Below are 18,461 nucleotides of genomic sequence, written 5' to 3' on the forward strand. Positions count from 1 at the left end.
GGCTTCTCCCACAGAACGTGGCAACAGGATTTGGCTTCCAAGAGGCACCAACTCTGTATTTCAGAAAAAAAGCGTCTCCCATTCCTTCCCTCGGAGAAGCAGCTTCTCCTACACACTTCAGAGGCCGACTCCTAACAGGAGCCTGTACGGCCACTGCAATGGTGGTTGTGCCCGTGGTCGAGGGTCCCGGGGTGTGCGGTAGGGTGGGAGGGGTGCGGTAAGGAAGGAGCTTAGCGCACATTTAGAGCCAGACTTGGCTGTTCTCCCCCCAGACCGCTGCTAAAGATGTCAAATACTGCTCTGCAGCCCTAAGCTGCAAATGCTTGTTTCGGGGAGACACCAGCCCAAACCACTCCCGTTAAATGCCGCTCTTCTGTGGGACGAGCGCTCAGCCAGCCACGTTTTGTTACAATACCGAGTGAAAACAATGCACGCAAATGCAGATCCTGCATTTCAGGGCGCACCCGAGCGCGGCACTACGGCCCTCCGGGCGGGGGAAGGCGGCGGGCGCGGCCGTGCAAGCCTCGGGGCCGCCGTCCCCGCCATGCCCCGCGCGGGTCGCCCGGCGCGGAGCACGCCGGGAGCTGTAGTTCCCCCGAGCGCCCGGCCCCGCTGTTTTCCGCCCCGCGCTCCCGCCGGCGGCAGCCCTCCGCTTGCCCGAGGGGCGCGGCGGCTGGGCTACATCCCCGCCGGTCCGCGGTTTCCCGGTGGGCAGCCTCGCTCGCCCTAACCGGGCATGCAGCGGCTGCTGCGGCGGCTTCTCCCCGCGCTTTACTCGGCGCGGCCGGCGGCAGCCCGTGCCCTCCTCGCTTGGCGGGCTGTGCCCGCGCTCCCCCCTCCCATGGCGCTGCGGACGGCGGCGGGAGCGGGGGGGGGCGGTGGCGACCCCTCCTGCGCAGGCGGCGCGACCCCGGAGCACGGTGAGGCGGCGGCGAGGCGGTGTTGCGCGAAGCGAACAGGGCGGGCGCGGGGCGTCGCTGCCGTCTGAGCGCGGGCCGGGCGCCCTCCGCTGCCGCGGGCGGGGTGTGGGTCGTGCCGGCGCGGGTGGGGGGTGCTGTGCTGAGCGGTGCTGTGCTGAGCGGTGCTGTGCTGAGCGGTGCTGAGCTGCGCTGTGCTGTCCGTCAGGCGCTAACGGCTGTAAAAACTACGACTCGTGCACACATAGGCACGTATCAAATGGAAAGGGGATTTCACAGCAGGGGTTGTGGGGATCGTAGGGGAAAATGATTCAACCTATTTGTGGGCTGTTGCTGGAAAATCGCCTGCTTGTGTTTTCCCTGCCTGCCCTGCTCTGTCCCGGGACTTGCAGTCAGTGTAAGCGTCCGACCTGGCTGAATACTAAACCTACCAGTTCCCCGCCCCCCCCTCAAAGTTTGTTTTTGTTTCAAATCTTTTCCAGTTCTCTGACTATGTAAACGCTAGTGCCAGCACCAGAGGTTCCAAATGCCTGCAGAATAAGACCATCTATTTCTACAGCAGCTTTCTGTTAAACTGTCTCTAAAAGATTCGTTTGTTACTAAAGATATGAACATAAACATACTAAACATAAACAAATTAAAAAGGGAACAGTGCCTGGAGACCTAATCTCACTGTGATCTGTAGGTGTCAAATGATAAAAGATCTCTCCTTTATGAGCTAGGTGTATCATGTTTTTTTTCTGCTGGAACAGATGACTTAAATACTGATGAATATCAGCCACTTAAGTACAAATATGGGAATGACGTGTGTACCTGTTCATGTATGAAAATCAGGCTAATATAATTAAGCATGCAATTAAGAAAAAAGGGTTTATCCTATAACAACTTAATGGTCATGGAGTTCCTATGGAAGCTGGTTTTGTTACTCTGGGTCTGAGGTTATCTACATTATGTCAAGAATTTTGAAAAATCTTGTTTTCGGATCTAGAAAACAGTTCATTAATTTCATCATTGATTTTTTTTTAATAAATATTTCAGAAAAGGCGAGGGATGGAGTTTTTGCTTGAGGCACAACCTGTAGAATTCAGAAGCAGTGCCTGTTCAGCTAATTGATTTGAGAAGGGGCATTGTTAATTATTATCTGTGCCTTTACTATGACCATCTGCTATTGTGTGTAGACAGAATTTTTCAAAGTGGCACAAGTATGATTTTGAGCAGAATTATTAATGCATCATCTGTAGTATATATCCCTCTCATTTATCCGAGTCCTTGTTCTCTAGCTGATGCTACCTTAACAAATCCCTTTTGCTCCCAGCTGGTTAGGATTCTGCTTTTCTGAGTTTCCTGGGTAATTTTTCTGCCCCAGCCCGGCCTACTGGTTTGTCAGTTTCATGGATTCCTGTTTTGTCCTTCAGTTTGAGATCTCTTTTGAAGGCAGGATTGCTGTTTCCTGTGTGGTTATGGATCACCAGCAACAATCTGTTTTGTGTGAGCTTTAATCTGAATGTTAAGTAATAATTTTATTATTGCTTTAACATCTGTTTGTTTATCATAGTTCTTTAGTGTCTACAGGAAGAACAAGCAACCTATCTCACTGTTTTTTTAATAGCCCCCAGGATAAAGTTAGGTGTCAGACCACAACCACAGAGTGATTTATGCCTCCCTACTTTAGACTGGAGTGAATTAGCATTTAATTGGGTTGTTCTTTTACTTATCTTCCTTAGCATAAAGTGATACATGGAAGAAACATTTCACAGGGTGGTAACAACCCGGATTGGATATGTAGTATTGATTTTATACACGTAGTGTAGCTTTGCATGCCACAGGAACATAACGCGCACTTTTGCTGCCAGATTTTCCTCATGGGCCTGATTTGGGCTATCTGCACTGGTCACAAGAGGAGCTTTGAAAATGCATTGTCTGTAGTAATGAGCTGTCCTGGGATAAACTGCAATTCTGACATAAGGCTTCTTCCACTACAGTAATCCCATTGTGGAGTTGTCTCAAAAGAATACTGCAGGAAGTCTGGTTATATGCACTTTTTTTGCTACTAGAGAAGATTATACTGTTTAATTTTTTATTAGAGTTTACTGATACAGAAATGTGAAGCAGACATAAGGAAATAGCTCATACTTGTTGCTCTGAGGAAAAAGATATTTTAAAAAATTGTTAGTGGAGATTATTCTGTCATTGTATTACTCTGAGATAGACCTTCATGTATGTCTTTATACATACAAGATGAGTTTTGATTTATATTGATTCCTTTAAATACTAAAAGTCAGTTTTTAGAATGAGAAGTTCAAATCATTGCTATGACATGCTATACTGTGTGGGAGATACAGGAATAGAATAATCTCATTCCTGAATAATATCGTCAGCTGAGAACTCTTTGTTATAAGTGGAATGGTAGGATTCCCTTTATGCTCCTTCATGCCTCATTTTCAGGGTGCTTACATTGGAATTAATTTGCCAATGTTTATTTGCACTGAACTTCATATGCCATTACTGTTACATAAAGGAACTTCTTTTTAATGCTTGATTATAAGTCTCTTTTTTTTTTTTTTTGCATGTAATTGCATTTACTTAGAAATAAACAAGACCATAAGTTATTAAATGTAGAAGGCTGAACTCCCTTTTTTTTCTGTTCCACATAAAGTATTTTTGCTGATATGTTAACAAGGAAGAAGAGCAGCATTCTTAAGGGGGTTTATATGTCAATATTTATTTGCTGATAATTAGAGAAACGTATACTTGGTATATTGCTTGTGCATAATGTTTCTACTGTTTATATTAACAACTGAGAACCAGTGTGTTATTTTAAATATATTACAGATGGGCTGGAAAATGTACAGCAAAAGAAAATCTTTAAAGATAATAAGAAGACGACACAACAGAGAGAAGAGCCATGTCCTGCTGATTCGGTAGACTCTCTGATGGCAGAAATGCCATTTGTCGACACAGATATTGAAGATGAATTTGTCAGTAAGTATATTAAGTAGAAATAGTGTGGAAATATAGACACATTATGCATTCGGTTCTTGATCCTGCCTGTTGGCCTGTGCAAGTGGGCTGTGCATGTAGAACAGAGTCTCCCTGCGAACAGGATCCAGGCCAGAGCCTCTTTTATTAGTACTCAGTCCTGCAAATACTTGACGGTGTTGAAAATGTACCATTTCGTGATCCATTGCAGCAATGAGTCACAGAATAAAAACATCTTGTATGTCACATACTGTATATGAGTTTCTCAAGTGATGGCTTTTATGAGCTGTCTTCCAATATGTATATTCCCAGCGTGGGGCTCAAACACCTCTAATTGGACAGTGGATGTCTGCAGCCTTGTCAGTTTATGGGTATGTATCAGGCCACGTGGTGAGAGAGGGTCTGCAGAGGCTTGAGGAAGTAAGCTGGGAGGAAAAATAATTTATGGTGCAAAGGAAGAATTGAGGACACTCCTTTGCTGTGTTGGAAGGTGTCTTTGGGAAAGGAGGAGGTAGAGAGTTGATCTGGCTTGGATTAGATATTCTTCTGGGTTGGATTTGGTCCTTGGACTACAGATTGGCCTGTTCTAGTCTAATAAAACATTTTCCTCTAATAATCCTATGTGTTACCATATTTTATATTTCAAAATGCAGCATGTGTGGGATTTTTGAAGCTTAATATTGGCCCATTTGCTCTGAAGTCATGTCCATGTTCAAGTGTAGACAATTTTCAGGCCTATTACACTGCAGTGTGAATTCGCTAAATGAAACACAGTAGTTTGGAAGCTGCATGTCTGTATTAGCAGCTTATAAGCCCTGCTTAGAGGTCTAAACTGTTAGTTCAAGTATATATGTATGACTACATTAATTCAGGTTGGAGTAGGATCCCAGTCAGACAGTTCAGCACACAGGCAGATCAGATGACTGGGAAGACATGCTCCAGTCAGTTGGTTGAAGTCCAGCTCCTGTTGGCATGATATTAAGTGTATATTTGTTTTGATTTGTCTGTATGCTGAAAGTAATTTTTATTTTCTCTTCAGTGCCTGCAACCTCTGAAATAAATATAAAAAAGAAAAGAAAGAGGACTACTGGAAGGGAAATTGGAGAAGGCAGTGAGAGAAAGAAGAAACAGAAAAAACAGTATCAGCCGAATTATTTTGTTTCTCTTCCAATTACTAATCCAGAGGTGATATTCTTTATTATACTAATTTGGTATAACCAGAATTAATTCAACAGCTGCATGTGTTTATAGTAAGAACAGTGTTTGATCTTAAGCACCTCAATAATTTTTTTTCAGGTATTTTTAAAGGAGTGTTAGCAGCCCAATAAAAGAGTAACTTTATGTAACAATTTTGTGAATAAAATTGCTTATTTGGAAAAGGTAGAGGAAAAATGTTTATCTTTTTATTTGGTTTGTCAGTCTTATGGATTTCACATTATTTTGAATGAAGGTGGCTTAAATTTCCCTTCTGGACTGTTCCAGTATTGCTTATTCACTTAAAATAGGGAGGAGACATATTCCTATTTATTTTAGTAAGTAAATTCCTAGCAATGTTTTTAGCTCTCCTTATAGATAGGAATTTATATTTGTATCTATTGCTGTTTTAACTAGGCAGTTTGTAGTTTAACATTTTCCACTGAAATTGATCATCTTATTTAAAATTCAAACAAACTATTGTTTTAATTAGATGTTCCAAGTGGATTCAAGAAGTGCAGAAAGCTCTGTAAGAAAATGCATTTTCCTGTAGTTAGCATGTGTTGTCTCATTTAGACAATGAATGAGAATGATTTCTCACATGCTGTAGGTTGTCTCTGGTACAGTTTTGATACCTTTTGTGTCTGCAAAGAAGAAAAGTAGATGCATTATGTTTAAAAACTTAAGCCCAACAGTTTACCACCATTCCCAAATTTAAATTTATTTTTTAATACTAGGTGCTATTTCAGTTGAGTTTTAACTCATCCTAATTCTCTACTGTCTGTTCTCTGAGAAGGTTAAAGACTAAGAGAATCTGAATTGAAAATAAACCAAAGTAGGTTTGAAAATTACAGTGCAGTCTTTGATTCTTCAAAACATACATGTGAAGAAGAAATTGTAGAGGCAGGTTTTCTAAGACCTGGGATAGCCTGCAAGAATAATGTAGGGGTTATATAATCTGGTAATTTAGAAATTTTGCTCACAATTGTTATTATGTTGAATAGGAAAGTCTTAACTATGCATGCTTTTTTATGCCATGTGTTTAGCCTTGTATCATTACAGAGGTAAAGGAACAGCTATATGAAATCTCAGAGCATTTGGGAATTCCAGGACTTTACTAGAAAGTTTTGTTTATACTTGCCTTAGATGTAGAGTTGTTTTGAAAGTAGAAGATACTGTTGGAATTTGTATAGGCAACATTAACCAAAATTTAGACTTAAGACACCTGGTTTCTTGATAGCCAGAGGGAATTTGGTAATTACTGGTAGTATTTCAGTTAGTAATGAGACACCATTCTTTTTTTTTGAGGATCTGATTTTGTTCCAGTGAAGTGGTTTAGACTTTAGTACTCTTCTTCATATTTTATGTAGTATTTTAGGCTTTATACAGAGAATAATTTTGTAGTAAGGGATATTTCTGGAACATTTAATGAACTGTTCATCTTGGAAATCAAGCTATTTTCTTGCTTGCATTTCAGTTATGTTCTGAATCTTCAGAAATAAAATGTAGTGTTCCATTAATTTTGAATTTATATTGAACTTTGCATAATTACTTGTGCAAAAATAGTTAAATGGATGATTAATATTATATCATTTTCTGTTACTTTATGTTATGTTTCATCTGATGTAACTTGGTAGGTTAGGGTTTCAGGGTCCTCCAGTCTTGATTATAATTGTAATTAATCTGGTAAATCTTTAAAACTTACAGTCTTTATATTCACTTACTAGTAATACCCTTGCAATAAGCAAAATAAAGAAATTTTTTTTTCTCTGAGTAACATATTCCAATTAATGGGAGAGGGGCCCCTGAAATCAGTATTTGAGGCCTTTTGGAGCACTTTTAAAAATAATCTAAGGAGAGAATTGTTGAGTATTATCTGCCTCCAGGCACTTCTTTTAGTTAAGTTAGAAAATCTCAAGTGAAGAGAAGTAGTCAGCATGATAGCAGTTGAAAGATAAAATAAAACTTTTTAAGGTAATTTAAATAGCAGTTTAAATAGCAGTTTAAAGTTTTTATTTATGCAGTGGGTCATGACTAGTTATACAGAGATGTAGGAAGAGTCCTGGTTTGCTTAGTTAAAATTCAGTGTATTCAACTGTTAATTGCACCTTAGATTTATTGAAGAAAACACAACGAATCTGAAGTTATATTATGCACTGTGATGGCACAGCAATTCTACAGCTGTTGTGTTACATTTTGATCACAACTTCTGGGAGAACACATTAAAAATAAATTCCTGAAATTCACGAAAATTTTTTTCTTCTTTCCAAATAGCATAGATTGTGTAGAATCTTGTCCCTTAACCAAAGAGCAAGAATGTGCTCAGTCTTCTTTCCATTTTGCCTTTATTGAAAAGGCAGCTCATTTTATGTTTTTCTGGTGGATTCAGCAATAGCTCATCTCTGGAACTGCTAACTGGCCATCTTTGGAATTAATCCTGTTCCAAAGGTATGTTATTCATTAGGTTTTTAGTTTGGTTTCCTAATGGACTTTATACAGGTGTGAGCTGCCTATCCGTTTGCCTTGTTATAACCAGGCATATAACCACAAAAATTGAGGTTTTGTGGGTTTTGAAGCTGCTGTGGGTTTTCAATCTGTTGTCCAAATTTGGCTAAAAAAATTTGACATCTTGGAGGTACTGATTTCCTGCAATTTTTGTGAAATTGGTGCTTGCATAAAAGAGGGAGCCTTGAAAGAACATGCTTGTGTTGAATTACCTATTGTTCTAGACCTGCCAGCTGACAAATTAGTATCTGCATGTTTGTTAGCCAGTCAGCCCCGTAGAGCTCAAAGTCAGTCACAGCATGTAACACTTCTTGCCCAAGCCAGAACTGGACTATATGAAAGAGCTGGAGGTGGTTTAGCACATGAGCAGAAACGGATGTTGGGTATTGGCTGCTAATCTGAATGCTGAATAACACTGATTTTTTTTTCAGAGCTAGGATGGTTTTATTACTATGATATCACAGTTCCATACCTGTCCTCTGTATTCTGAAGGGCTTGTACACTTACATTTATATATTTTTGACTTTGCCAGCTCTCATGTGCAAATTAATTTTAGAAGCAACATTTGAAAATGGAATAAAATCGTAATTCGTAGAATAGGTGATTTCATATTTGAGGTTGGGTTTTTTTTTTCTTTATGGGGCTAACTGCATTTGCTTTAGTTTATAAACTTAATTATGCAGTTGATACATTGTAATTATCAGGGATTACATTTACCAGTATTTTGGTTAAATGTGGGTTAAATTTCTCCTGTATCTGAGACAATAAAAGTGTTATTTATCCAGGATAAGATCAGTTCTGAGATATGAAGGAAGATGGTCTCACTACGACATGATTAAGGATCAAAATATCAGTGCAGTTTTTTTCATGTCTTACACCACCTAAGACACTTGTGGTTTTGTAGGTGCCATATCACCTTTTTCTGGCAAGTGGCTTTTACTTTCCTTCCTTGTCCCCACCCTCCTTAGAGTTGGTTCCTTTCAGTTATAATTTGGTTTAATTTATATGGCACTACTAGATGCCTATGGCACATCAGGTAAAACTCCTGCATGGCAAAACTGATCTTAGGAAATTTGGTCAGAAAAATACTGAATGCTGCCATTAGATTGTGGTTTTTTTCAGGAACTTTGTTTCTTATGATCAACAGAGCTACCAAAATGTATCAAGGTGGTGGTTTGTTTTTGTTTTTTTTAAAAAAACTAAGAGCCACTTGTGCTTACGTTATTAAAGCCAGTATGTGCAGTATATTTGTGAAGCATTTACCACTGAGTTTCAAAGAAACAAAAAAATCAGACTGAAGTTTTCTACATGCTTCTTTTAGACCTTACACACCAAAGTCTGTAATGTCTTGCTTACTGTGCTTTAAGAAGTAACTCATTTTTGTGAAATGGTGAAGTTTATTTGATTTGAAGTAATTTCACCTAACATATTCAGGAATTGTTGCAGGGGGGTATGTGTGTATTGGTTTGGTTTTTGGTTTGTTTGGGTTTTTTAATCACTGCAATACAACTATCATAATGGCAAGCACAGTAAGCATTTTGTAAAGCATGTATAACCATATAAATAATTTTCAAAGAAAAAAAAGTGATTCAAACAATTTTAAAGAAAAGACTGATGAAGTTAGAACTGTATACATGTTGGATGGGAATTCATTAAAATAAGTTTGCAGAGAGTAAATTTTATCTGTCTATTAGACAGTATAATCAGAATTGTAAATTGAGTATCTCTACAAATTATTTACTGAATATTCCTGGTTTGTATGTGCTTGATCCTGCAAAGATCTTTTTCCAGACACTTGCATGCACATAGCAACGTACAAGTTTAGCAAAGTGGGCAGAGAAAGTCCTTGCAGAAGCCTTTTATTTGTATTACTGGCAGTGTAAAACTGGATGATCTTAATCTGCTCCAGGAATTTGTCATACTTATGGAAGCAAACTCCTATTAAGATGTGATGGGGAGTGTCCAGTGATTTATTAATCACTCCATTTGTACCCACTTTGGGTTTACTCGGGTCAATTAGCACAGCTTTGTTGGAGGATAAAACTTCCTTCTGCTAGAATGATTTTTATATAAATGTTTGTTTTCACTTTATATGCTTTTTTGTTCACTTGCATGATGGGATACAGTAATTGTAATGGCTAACTGTTGTTTCTGTGTCTTTCTTCCCAGATTACTGGCAGTATTCAGACTGTCCAAGATGCAATAATACAAAAGGATCAAAGGCTTTCCAAAGCAATGGTTCACTCAGGCTCATTGCATGTCACCATGTTAGTGATGCATTTATCCAATGAAGAAGAAATCAGCATGTAGGTATTCGGTATTAAATTAAGTTTATACAAGTATTTTTGCTAGAGGAATTAATAAAAAGACAAGAAGAGGTAGCTGGTGCTTACTTTCTGCAATATACAGTAACCCTAAATTGCTAGGGTTACTGAACATTTTATTTTATATTTTATATTTTATATTTTATATTTTATATTTTATATTTTATATTAAAATATAAAATATTTTTATTAATATTTTATATTAAAATGCTAATCACAACTTATGGTACGTTATGAGCTCTGGACAAAATACATTTTTTCCCTTGTGCTTTTCTTACTGTGTGCTGAACTTGAATGCACAAATCTCATATTTGCTAAAGTAATTATTTTAAAACAATGTTCTGATATAGGGGACACTGAACAGATTGCAAGGGAATTTTCAGAATTTCATAGCTTAACAAATGTTATAAACCAAATTAGTAATTGTCACTGAAAGACTTTAAAGAAATAAACCTTAGCTCCAAGATAATGCCTCATGCAGTTAGAGGGGTTTTTAATGTCCCTAAATGAATTTATTATACTAAAAATTTAAGTACATGAAAAAAAGAGAGGTGGCTATTAGGCCTTATCAAAAATACAATTTTTATGTTGCTTCAGTGATTTAGCTGTTTGGGGGTTTTTTTTGTCATATAAAAGGTAGAAAAGTTGTGGAAAGGCTTAGGACTTGTATGGTGATGTCATGTGTCTAAAATGTTAGGTGCTATGACTTGCTTTATAAAAATGCAGTTCTTTGATTTTTTTACTGTTTATCACATGCTGTACTACTATCTGACAAGCCTACTTGAACGTACAAGTTCAATGGTTTAATACGGTGATGTTCAGACTTAAGTCAGACTATACACCTGTAACTTATGAATGTTCAGTATAATAATTTGTGTGTATAGCTGTAATTTTGACTTGAAAACATAATTGTATTTTATAGTCCTGCTTTACGTGCTTTCTCATGTTTACGTTTCTGTTCAGATGTAGTGCCCAATAGCCTGCATGTGTGAATATAGAGACATCACATATTATAATTGCAGAATTGAGATTGCAAACACTTTGGTAACTGTAACAGAGTATTATGTAAAATGCTGATAAATGGCCTACTGGTATTATATGAACATCTGTGAATCCTCCATTGCTTATGTCAATTTCGTAGTGAATTGCTAATGAATCAAAATTCTTCAGATCCTTGTAATTCTGTGAAAGAGAAGCCTCATGGTTTCATCCTCCCCCATGTGAGTTCTTTCAGGGGCCCTCTGTCATATATGTATGTATCTCTGTGTGTGTTTGTATACATATATATATCTTACTGGTTTTTCTCTGCAGTGGTAGAAGACGTGGTCTATATACTGAATTAACCTAGATCAAATGATGAGTAAGTGCAGTGAGACATTGCTTTGGTTATGGTAATATAGTTACAAAAGAACGTGTCTAGTAAGTGTGTGTTGAATCATTTTTTCCCCTAGAAGGTTTGGCTGTTAAAGTGCAGATTGTTCATAAGTAAGTGAGAATTCAAGATAGAATGTAAGAACCATTTGGTAGTCTAGGGCATGCTTCTAGAAAGTAGAAGTATTTTGGTTAAAAACCTTTTAACACACCTAAAAATAATGAGATATCAGTATATATAACTCAATTGCCCTGCTTGTTTTTCACGCTTGTTTCTTTGAATGCTGTATCTTTGATGCTTCTGTGTTCTTACCTCTCGTGTGAGGATGCAAGGCTGTCAGCATCCTTGTCTCCCAACAGTCTGATCTGAAGGGAGACAAACAGATAGCCAGGAACAGAATAGAAAGGAAACCAAAGGATACTAGATCTGGACTCTCCATGTGTCTTTTGTCTCCAGGAGTAGGCATACTGTCTTTCTCCTGCCTTGTTTGATGAGCAAATTCTGATAGCACTTGAAAATTGGTGAGAACAACCACTGACTGCGTGTGTGTTTTTCTTAAAAAGGGTTTAAAGTATGAACTTTTTAAAAAGAGAATATCAGAGCATATTTCAAAGGTGTTTGCTTCCTCAGTAATATTTTTTTAGAGTCTCAAACTATATCAAAACAAATATTCTCAAATTCAGTATCTTCTGCTACTCCTTGAGCTTCTTCTCATCTTTTACTGTCAGACTGCCACCCAAGCATGCAATTACGGAGTTCTTTTCTGCCTCTCCCAGCAGAACTCCACAGTCCAGGCACCCAGGGGCTGTGTAGTCTAGTCAGCAGCAGCTTCCCCAGAGATTCACCCCTATTCTGGCCAGATGCCTCCTATAGCTATCTAGCTTGGCTATCCCTCAGGTATTCTAGATTCTGTTTTCTATTATATGGGATTTTTTACTTTTTTTTTTTTTTTTTCCCATGACTGGTGTTTTCTATTTGATCTTTTCAGAGAACGTGAAGAGTAAAAATGTGAATTTTCCTTTCTTTGCTTCACCAATTTTTGATAGCAGGTTAACGGAAAGAAACCAAGATTCAGGCTGGCAAAAGAACCTGTGTGTAACATAGGATAAGAGTAATTCCTCAAACAAAGTGCATCTAGTCAACTGGGCATCTGAGAGTTCACACATCCTTAGGTTTGGATGCATTAAGTTACTTAGATATCTACAGTTTTTCTAGTGTGTTTGCACAATAGTGCCTCTGTCTATACAGAAATGAAATGTGTTGAATGCTATTTGAAGTCAAAATGCGTGATAAGAATGTGCTAAACATAACATTCAATTCAGCACAAAGCCCCTTGTATGGTATTTTAGTACGTAACAGCTTTCACCATGAAAATGGAAGATCTGTATTCTAGGCCGCACTTTCTAAGGGAATCCAGACCTGCAATTCCCATGCAAGTTTTCTGACTGATTGGCTGTGGTCTAGCCTTCGTGAATGCACTTCACATCTCTTTTTGTAGGTCTATATGAAGTCAAGAATGTGAGATTTTAAAAACCATAAAGCAAACAAGCAAGAGTCATGACAGCACTCCCTTCAAGCAAAAGAGTTCTAGTCCATGCTAACTGTATGCAAGGTCATAGAATCAGGTACTAGAAATCAGGATGCCTGCCCTCACAGAAAATTACCAGACTATAGTGTCAAGTTATCCTTTCTTGTTATCTGTCAAAGACACTGTGAATCTAACCTTTTCACTATAAATATGAGAGCTGAAAGGATTTGGTTTAGCTTTTTTTGCAAGATCACTTTTTCTAACAAGTAATCAAAATGAACAATTCAGAAATTTCTAAAAACAAAATGACATCAATTTTAAGTGCTGTTATAATGTAAATACTATTATATAGAAAAAAACCAGGCACTGCTTCTGTAATCCTAGTTTGTATTCACTTTGTATGTGCTGCTTAATTCTTTTTTTTTTTATTTCTTTTCTCTACGTTAAAGCAAAATGCTTGTAAACTTTTTGGTTATCCTTGTGGGTTAATTGCACTGTGTAACTACTATTTGGCATCATGAATACTATTTGGTATAGAATAGCAAGAAAATGCCACTGTTGGTTTTTGCTGTGTACTTCAGTGGAAATGTTTGCCCTTGTGTATTATTCCTACAAAGCAATTGTCAGATGTGGTAAAGTGATTTATATGAACATATTGAATATGCTAGAGAGAGGTGACAACTATTTTTCTAAATATTTTAGTGTTTACAAGATTATATGTAAAAGAAAAAGTAGAACTAAATCTTCAGTGTCAGTGTGAAACTGAAAACACACTGCACTGTTTGATTTGATCTCTTATAGACCCTATTAGGTAGAGTTGAACTGGTCAGTGAGTTCTACAGCACACCTTACAGTATGGAAATATAAATCTTTGTTCAGCTGGGGAACAGAGCTTTCCGTGACACTCTTTCTACCAGTTCTCAGATGCAAAAAATCCAGAGGTGGGGTTTAGGTATATGCATGATTCACTACTTCAAAGCCCACTGCATCTTTGACACAGTGTATTTGGAATATCTGTACTTGTTTTGGAACAATTTTCAGGTTCATGTCAGTAAATAAATCTACACACAATTCCCTGTAAGTAATCTGACAAGTATAATCAGTATTAGATGGTGGTTTTGAAAGGTTGTGAAGTATAGCACATATGGAAGACAAAGGAACATGCTGGTCTAATGGTGATAAAAGGGTAGGTAAGTGGTAGAGACTGTGCTGAAAGAAAAATGCCTTTCCCAAAGAAAGAATAATGGCATTGTTGTTTAAAGTGGTTATATAGGAGCTAAAGTACTTCTAGGGTGTACATTAAAGCCCTATAAGAAAGTATGGGAGAGGACTATTATGAATGAAGGGTATTTTGTCATGTAATCAACGTCTTTCTTAACCTGACCTAGGCTTCAATTAAATGCATAGATCTCATCAAGAGTCCATTTTGTTAAACACAGTGGAAACGTGTGTAGAATTTTCTGTAATTGTAGAGGCTTAAAGAATATAATTAGGCCTAGGTTAGAAATCACAGTGATGGCTTTCATCCAGCTAGGACAGATAAAGTAAAATAAACTCTCTTGGGTGTTCTTAACCTGTTACTGCCATCTAGCGTTTGCAGAGTTAGCATTGGTTTAGTGAAAAGTTTAAATTCAGTTTTGTTGAATAGTGCTTAAAACTATAAACATGTGAGAGATCTTTTAGAAGACACTAAGGATATTTATATTTCTATTTAGCACGTGAATCAATTCAAGCACAGGTCAGAAGAAATATATTTCATGTAATAGTACATACGCATAATATGGCTAATTAAAATTATTAAAAGATTACCAGGCTTGATCCATGCTTGTTACATGTAGATTATGTGTGCATGCTACTTAACTCTTAAATAAAGTAAGCACCAATTTAGATAGTGCTTTTAATAACAGTTCTCAGTGAGCTTAATAGTAATTTCCATATCGTTATAATTTATATATATATAATGTCACTAACCTCTGTTTATAATATTCAGTAACAATCTTTAGTAACTTTGAATGCAGCAGAATATTAGTGTGTTCAGTTGAGCTATCAGAAGATTAAAAAAAATAATTATTTTAAGAATGGAAAACCAAAAGCTTCCAAGTAAGCATCTTCTTTAAAGGGGATGCACAAAGTTACAGAGACACTGTCATCTTAATATCTAGTCATCCTGCAGGCTTAAATAAATTCTTGTGAGTAGTTACACCTGCTGCTAGGTCTGCCTATTTCTGTGGTTTTACAGCAAGGTGTATGAACCAGTTTACCTTTACAAAATTGTAGTAATAATACTATCTGCATTGATTAGGAAGTAGTGCAAAATTACCTCAGTAAATAATAAATTTAGATACTAATAAAACTTCGATATTTTTGGGTATAAAGAATAATAGCAATGTAAAAATTATTAATATATGTCACTTTCACATAGATACTTTATTTCCTCTTGACAGAGCAGTTGGGGCTCTTTCAGACAGCAAGGATTTTGTAGAAGATCTCCTGAAAGGAAAAACCGTGGATTTGTCTTTTCAAGGAATTGATCACTTCAAAAATGAAGTTGGATTTGTGAAGTTGGCAGAAAATGATCATACAACTTTACTTACAGAAATAGCAGGTACAACTTGTCAATCTAGTTTAAGTGCTTTAAAGACTTTTTGACAACCTAGATGAGAATGGAGCACAAAGATAAGTTGGTGCTAATTTAGTCAATGTTAGTTTACTTTTAACAACTTCAAAGGCTACATAATGAATTTCCCAGCATAGTTCAAAAGGGTATTAATGAATGACAGACAGTACTGTTCTCAGATATCTTTGTATTTAGTCTATGTAAAAAATGAAGTGCAGGTTTGTAGATGGATATAAAGACTCCATTCTATGTTGTTTTGGTCCAGGTACTGTCTGCTGTTTCTCAGCTGATATTTATACCCCTTTCAATTTGTGTATTCATACTTACTGACTTTAAGAACTGTATCTTTGATGCAAAGTTACGTAGTTCTGTCATTTGTGTTCATGCTGAGTAGAGCACTGAAAGGCAGTGATGTTCCTTCCTCATGCATGGTCTGGGGAGACTTTTAATTTTTCTGTTTCCTGTATGTTATATGTATCAGTCTTAAATCTCAGTGAATTAACTCTTAACATTCCACTCCCACATGTGTAAGTGCATACATACATACGTACATATATATATATATAGGTGTATATATAGGTATATTTATCTGTACTTTATACATACAGTTGCATATATGTATTAAGTCTGGAGTTTCTCTGCACCCATGGAGGATAAGGGAAATTCAGGAGAAGGACATGACTCATCTGCCAGAATAATGGAATTTGAATCTACGCTGCTTTAGCCTGAATTTTTATTATTTTTTTTGAGCAGTGTAAGCACGTCTCTGGCTTGTTCAGTGTTGTCTTCCCTTAGCAATTAGGAAGTTACTGAAAGATGTGGCAGGTACATGCTGTTATACATGTGTACATGTATGTTCAGTTCCAGAGCGAAACTCTCAGTCCTATCTTAACAGTGGAGCTAAGGCCACTTCCTTTGCCAGTCAGATAAAATGCACCCAAAGATACAGTTCAAGTCAGTAGGAATATATAAATCAAAAGGAGTATAAATACTAGCTGAGAAACAGCAGTCAGTGCCTAAACCAAAACAAGGTAGAGGGAGTTTTTATCTGTCTTATGAGTCTATACTTAAATTATGTTGTTTACAGATATTAAATAAAAATTCTCAGAGAACAGTACTGTCTGTAATTCATTGGTGTCCTTTAAAACTATCTCAGCAATTCCAACTATTCCTTGGAAAGATTCTTTAAAAGACTTTTTGAGTATTGATGAATTATCTTTTGTGCTCTGAGGAATCTGAGGTCACACCATTTTTTAATAGTGCAATAACCCATATAGGACATTTTGCCGAGCAGTGAAGACTGCTTCTGTCACGCTACCTCTTTGCATTCCAGTATAGAGAAAAAATGGAAGAAGTCTTTATTAATACAGTGCTTTCTCTAGCACTTTCGTTAGTTTAATTTCTGAAGTACCTTTAGAAAATGTTTAGTATTTTTTAACTTACATTCTAAAGAAAGGTTGAGTAGAAGACTGAGCTTTTCAGCTTACCCAATTGCTTATGCTGTTATTTGGCAATGCTTTATTATTTTAAACAGTGCTCAATGCAGAAGTATTTCTAATATCCAGTATGGTAGAAATTGAACAGTAATTATAGTTCCAGAGAGGCTTTGGTTGTCAAATAATCCCATAATTATTTCAAAGACCGCATCTACCAAGTATTTCTTCAGTCCTTTGGACAATATGCTTCCTCATTCTTGTCTCTTGAGTTTGTCTTTAGATTTCTTTTAAAGGTGACAGAATATTGTATGTATGCTATTTTACAAACTGAGGTAATTAATAAACTCTTGTAAAAGGAGATTGATGGTTTCTGTTAGTGACAGTAACTTTTGATTTTGAGAAGTTTATAGTTAAGAACTCCAAAATAACTGAAGTTGCTAGACATGAAGAGCCAAGTATGTTTTAACTATAGGAAATAAAGAAGTTTGGTGTGAGTAATTTTCTACACATCTTAGACTAGTGAACCAGGTTTTGATCAGAATTAGATGAGCAGAGATGAGATCAGATTTTGACCTTTGTTTTTCAGTTTGACAGTCCTTCGTAGTAGACAAACTCATAATACAGGCACATTTAGCAAACAAGCAAACCTATGTTTTCTTTATAAAGCATAACTACTGACACTCACCGGTGAGCATTCCTTGCTTATGTTAGAACTACGACTGTATGTTACTATTTTCACTTACCACTGCTGCTTAGTAAAAAAATTTCCTATTTCAGTGTTTGGTTTTGCCAACCCAATGCATCATTTCTTGGCCTTACGCCTGTGGTTCAGTCTCTATAGACTTACACAGCGATGATTGTTTTGTTAGGATTTAGTTCAGAAACAGGGTAGGGAGCTGAATATAACCAGAGGAAAATGGTGAAATAACTGAAGATGTTTAATGGGTTTGACTTCAGGATATACTATTTTACCATATCCTAGTGACTGTCATAATTGTAACTTCTCAGTTGCTGCTAATTTCAGGGTATCTTTTTGTGCCTTAAGTGCTATATTATTTCATAACAAGAAACCTATAATTCATGAAAGCAAATTCAATTTTTGTATTGATGCTTGTGCCAGAAATAAAGATTTTAAGTCTGTAATTATGCAACACTGAAAATTATACAAGTTTATTTCAAAAATTAGCTTAGTTACATATTAAACTAGTGGAAAGGCCAGGTATGAGTAGGAAGAAAATGAGTACATTAAATGGTTTCTATGTATGTCTTCATTAGATTAAATTGCAAAGAAAGTAAGAAAGTAATCTGTTAAAACCAGAGAATTTCTTATTATACAGATGACCTTCAGGGCAGTGCAATTTAGAATACAAAATTAATATTAAACAAAAAAATCCATGTGAGCTCTTCAGAACTGATGAGGTAAACAAGAGAGCTGATAGGATTTTCCCCCCTCCCCAAAGTGTATTACATGTATAATTCCTTTAACAGAAGAGTACATTTACAGGGTTAATTGCAACACAGTTTAGTCTGCATAGAGTTTTTACAAAACATTAGCAGACAGTCCTGTAAGGGCCAAACTTCCTACTAAA

At 36.9% G+C, this 18,461-nt stretch overlaps 1 protein-coding gene across 2 annotated transcripts in view; it reads left to right on the top strand.

Annotated features, from left to right (window-relative positions):
- The first annotated feature begins 513 nt into the window (after nucleotides 1–513).
- The window catches only part of AKAP7 (A-kinase anchoring protein 7), an 88,287-nt gene continuing 70,339 nt past the window's right edge, over nucleotides 514–18,461 (top strand). For both annotated transcript variants that reach the window (XM_055810659.1, XM_055810658.1), the window contains exons 1-5: nucleotides 514–920; nucleotides 3,750–3,899; nucleotides 4,936–5,081; nucleotides 9,765–9,901; nucleotides 15,264–15,424. In XM_055810659.1, coding sequence (XP_055666634.1) covers nucleotides 737–920; nucleotides 3,750–3,899; nucleotides 4,936–5,081; nucleotides 9,765–9,901; nucleotides 15,264–15,424 — 778 coding nt within the window. In that variant the 5' untranslated portion in view covers nucleotides 514–736. The remainder of the gene's footprint in view (nucleotides 921–3,749; nucleotides 3,900–4,935; nucleotides 5,082–9,764; nucleotides 9,902–15,263; nucleotides 15,425–18,461) is intronic.

Source organism: Falco peregrinus, chromosome 7 (assembly GCF_023634155.1).
Source record: "Falco peregrinus isolate bFalPer1 chromosome 7, bFalPer1.pri, whole genome shotgun sequence".
Lineage (NCBI taxonomy): Eukaryota > Metazoa > Chordata > Aves > Falconiformes > Falconidae > Falco > Falco peregrinus.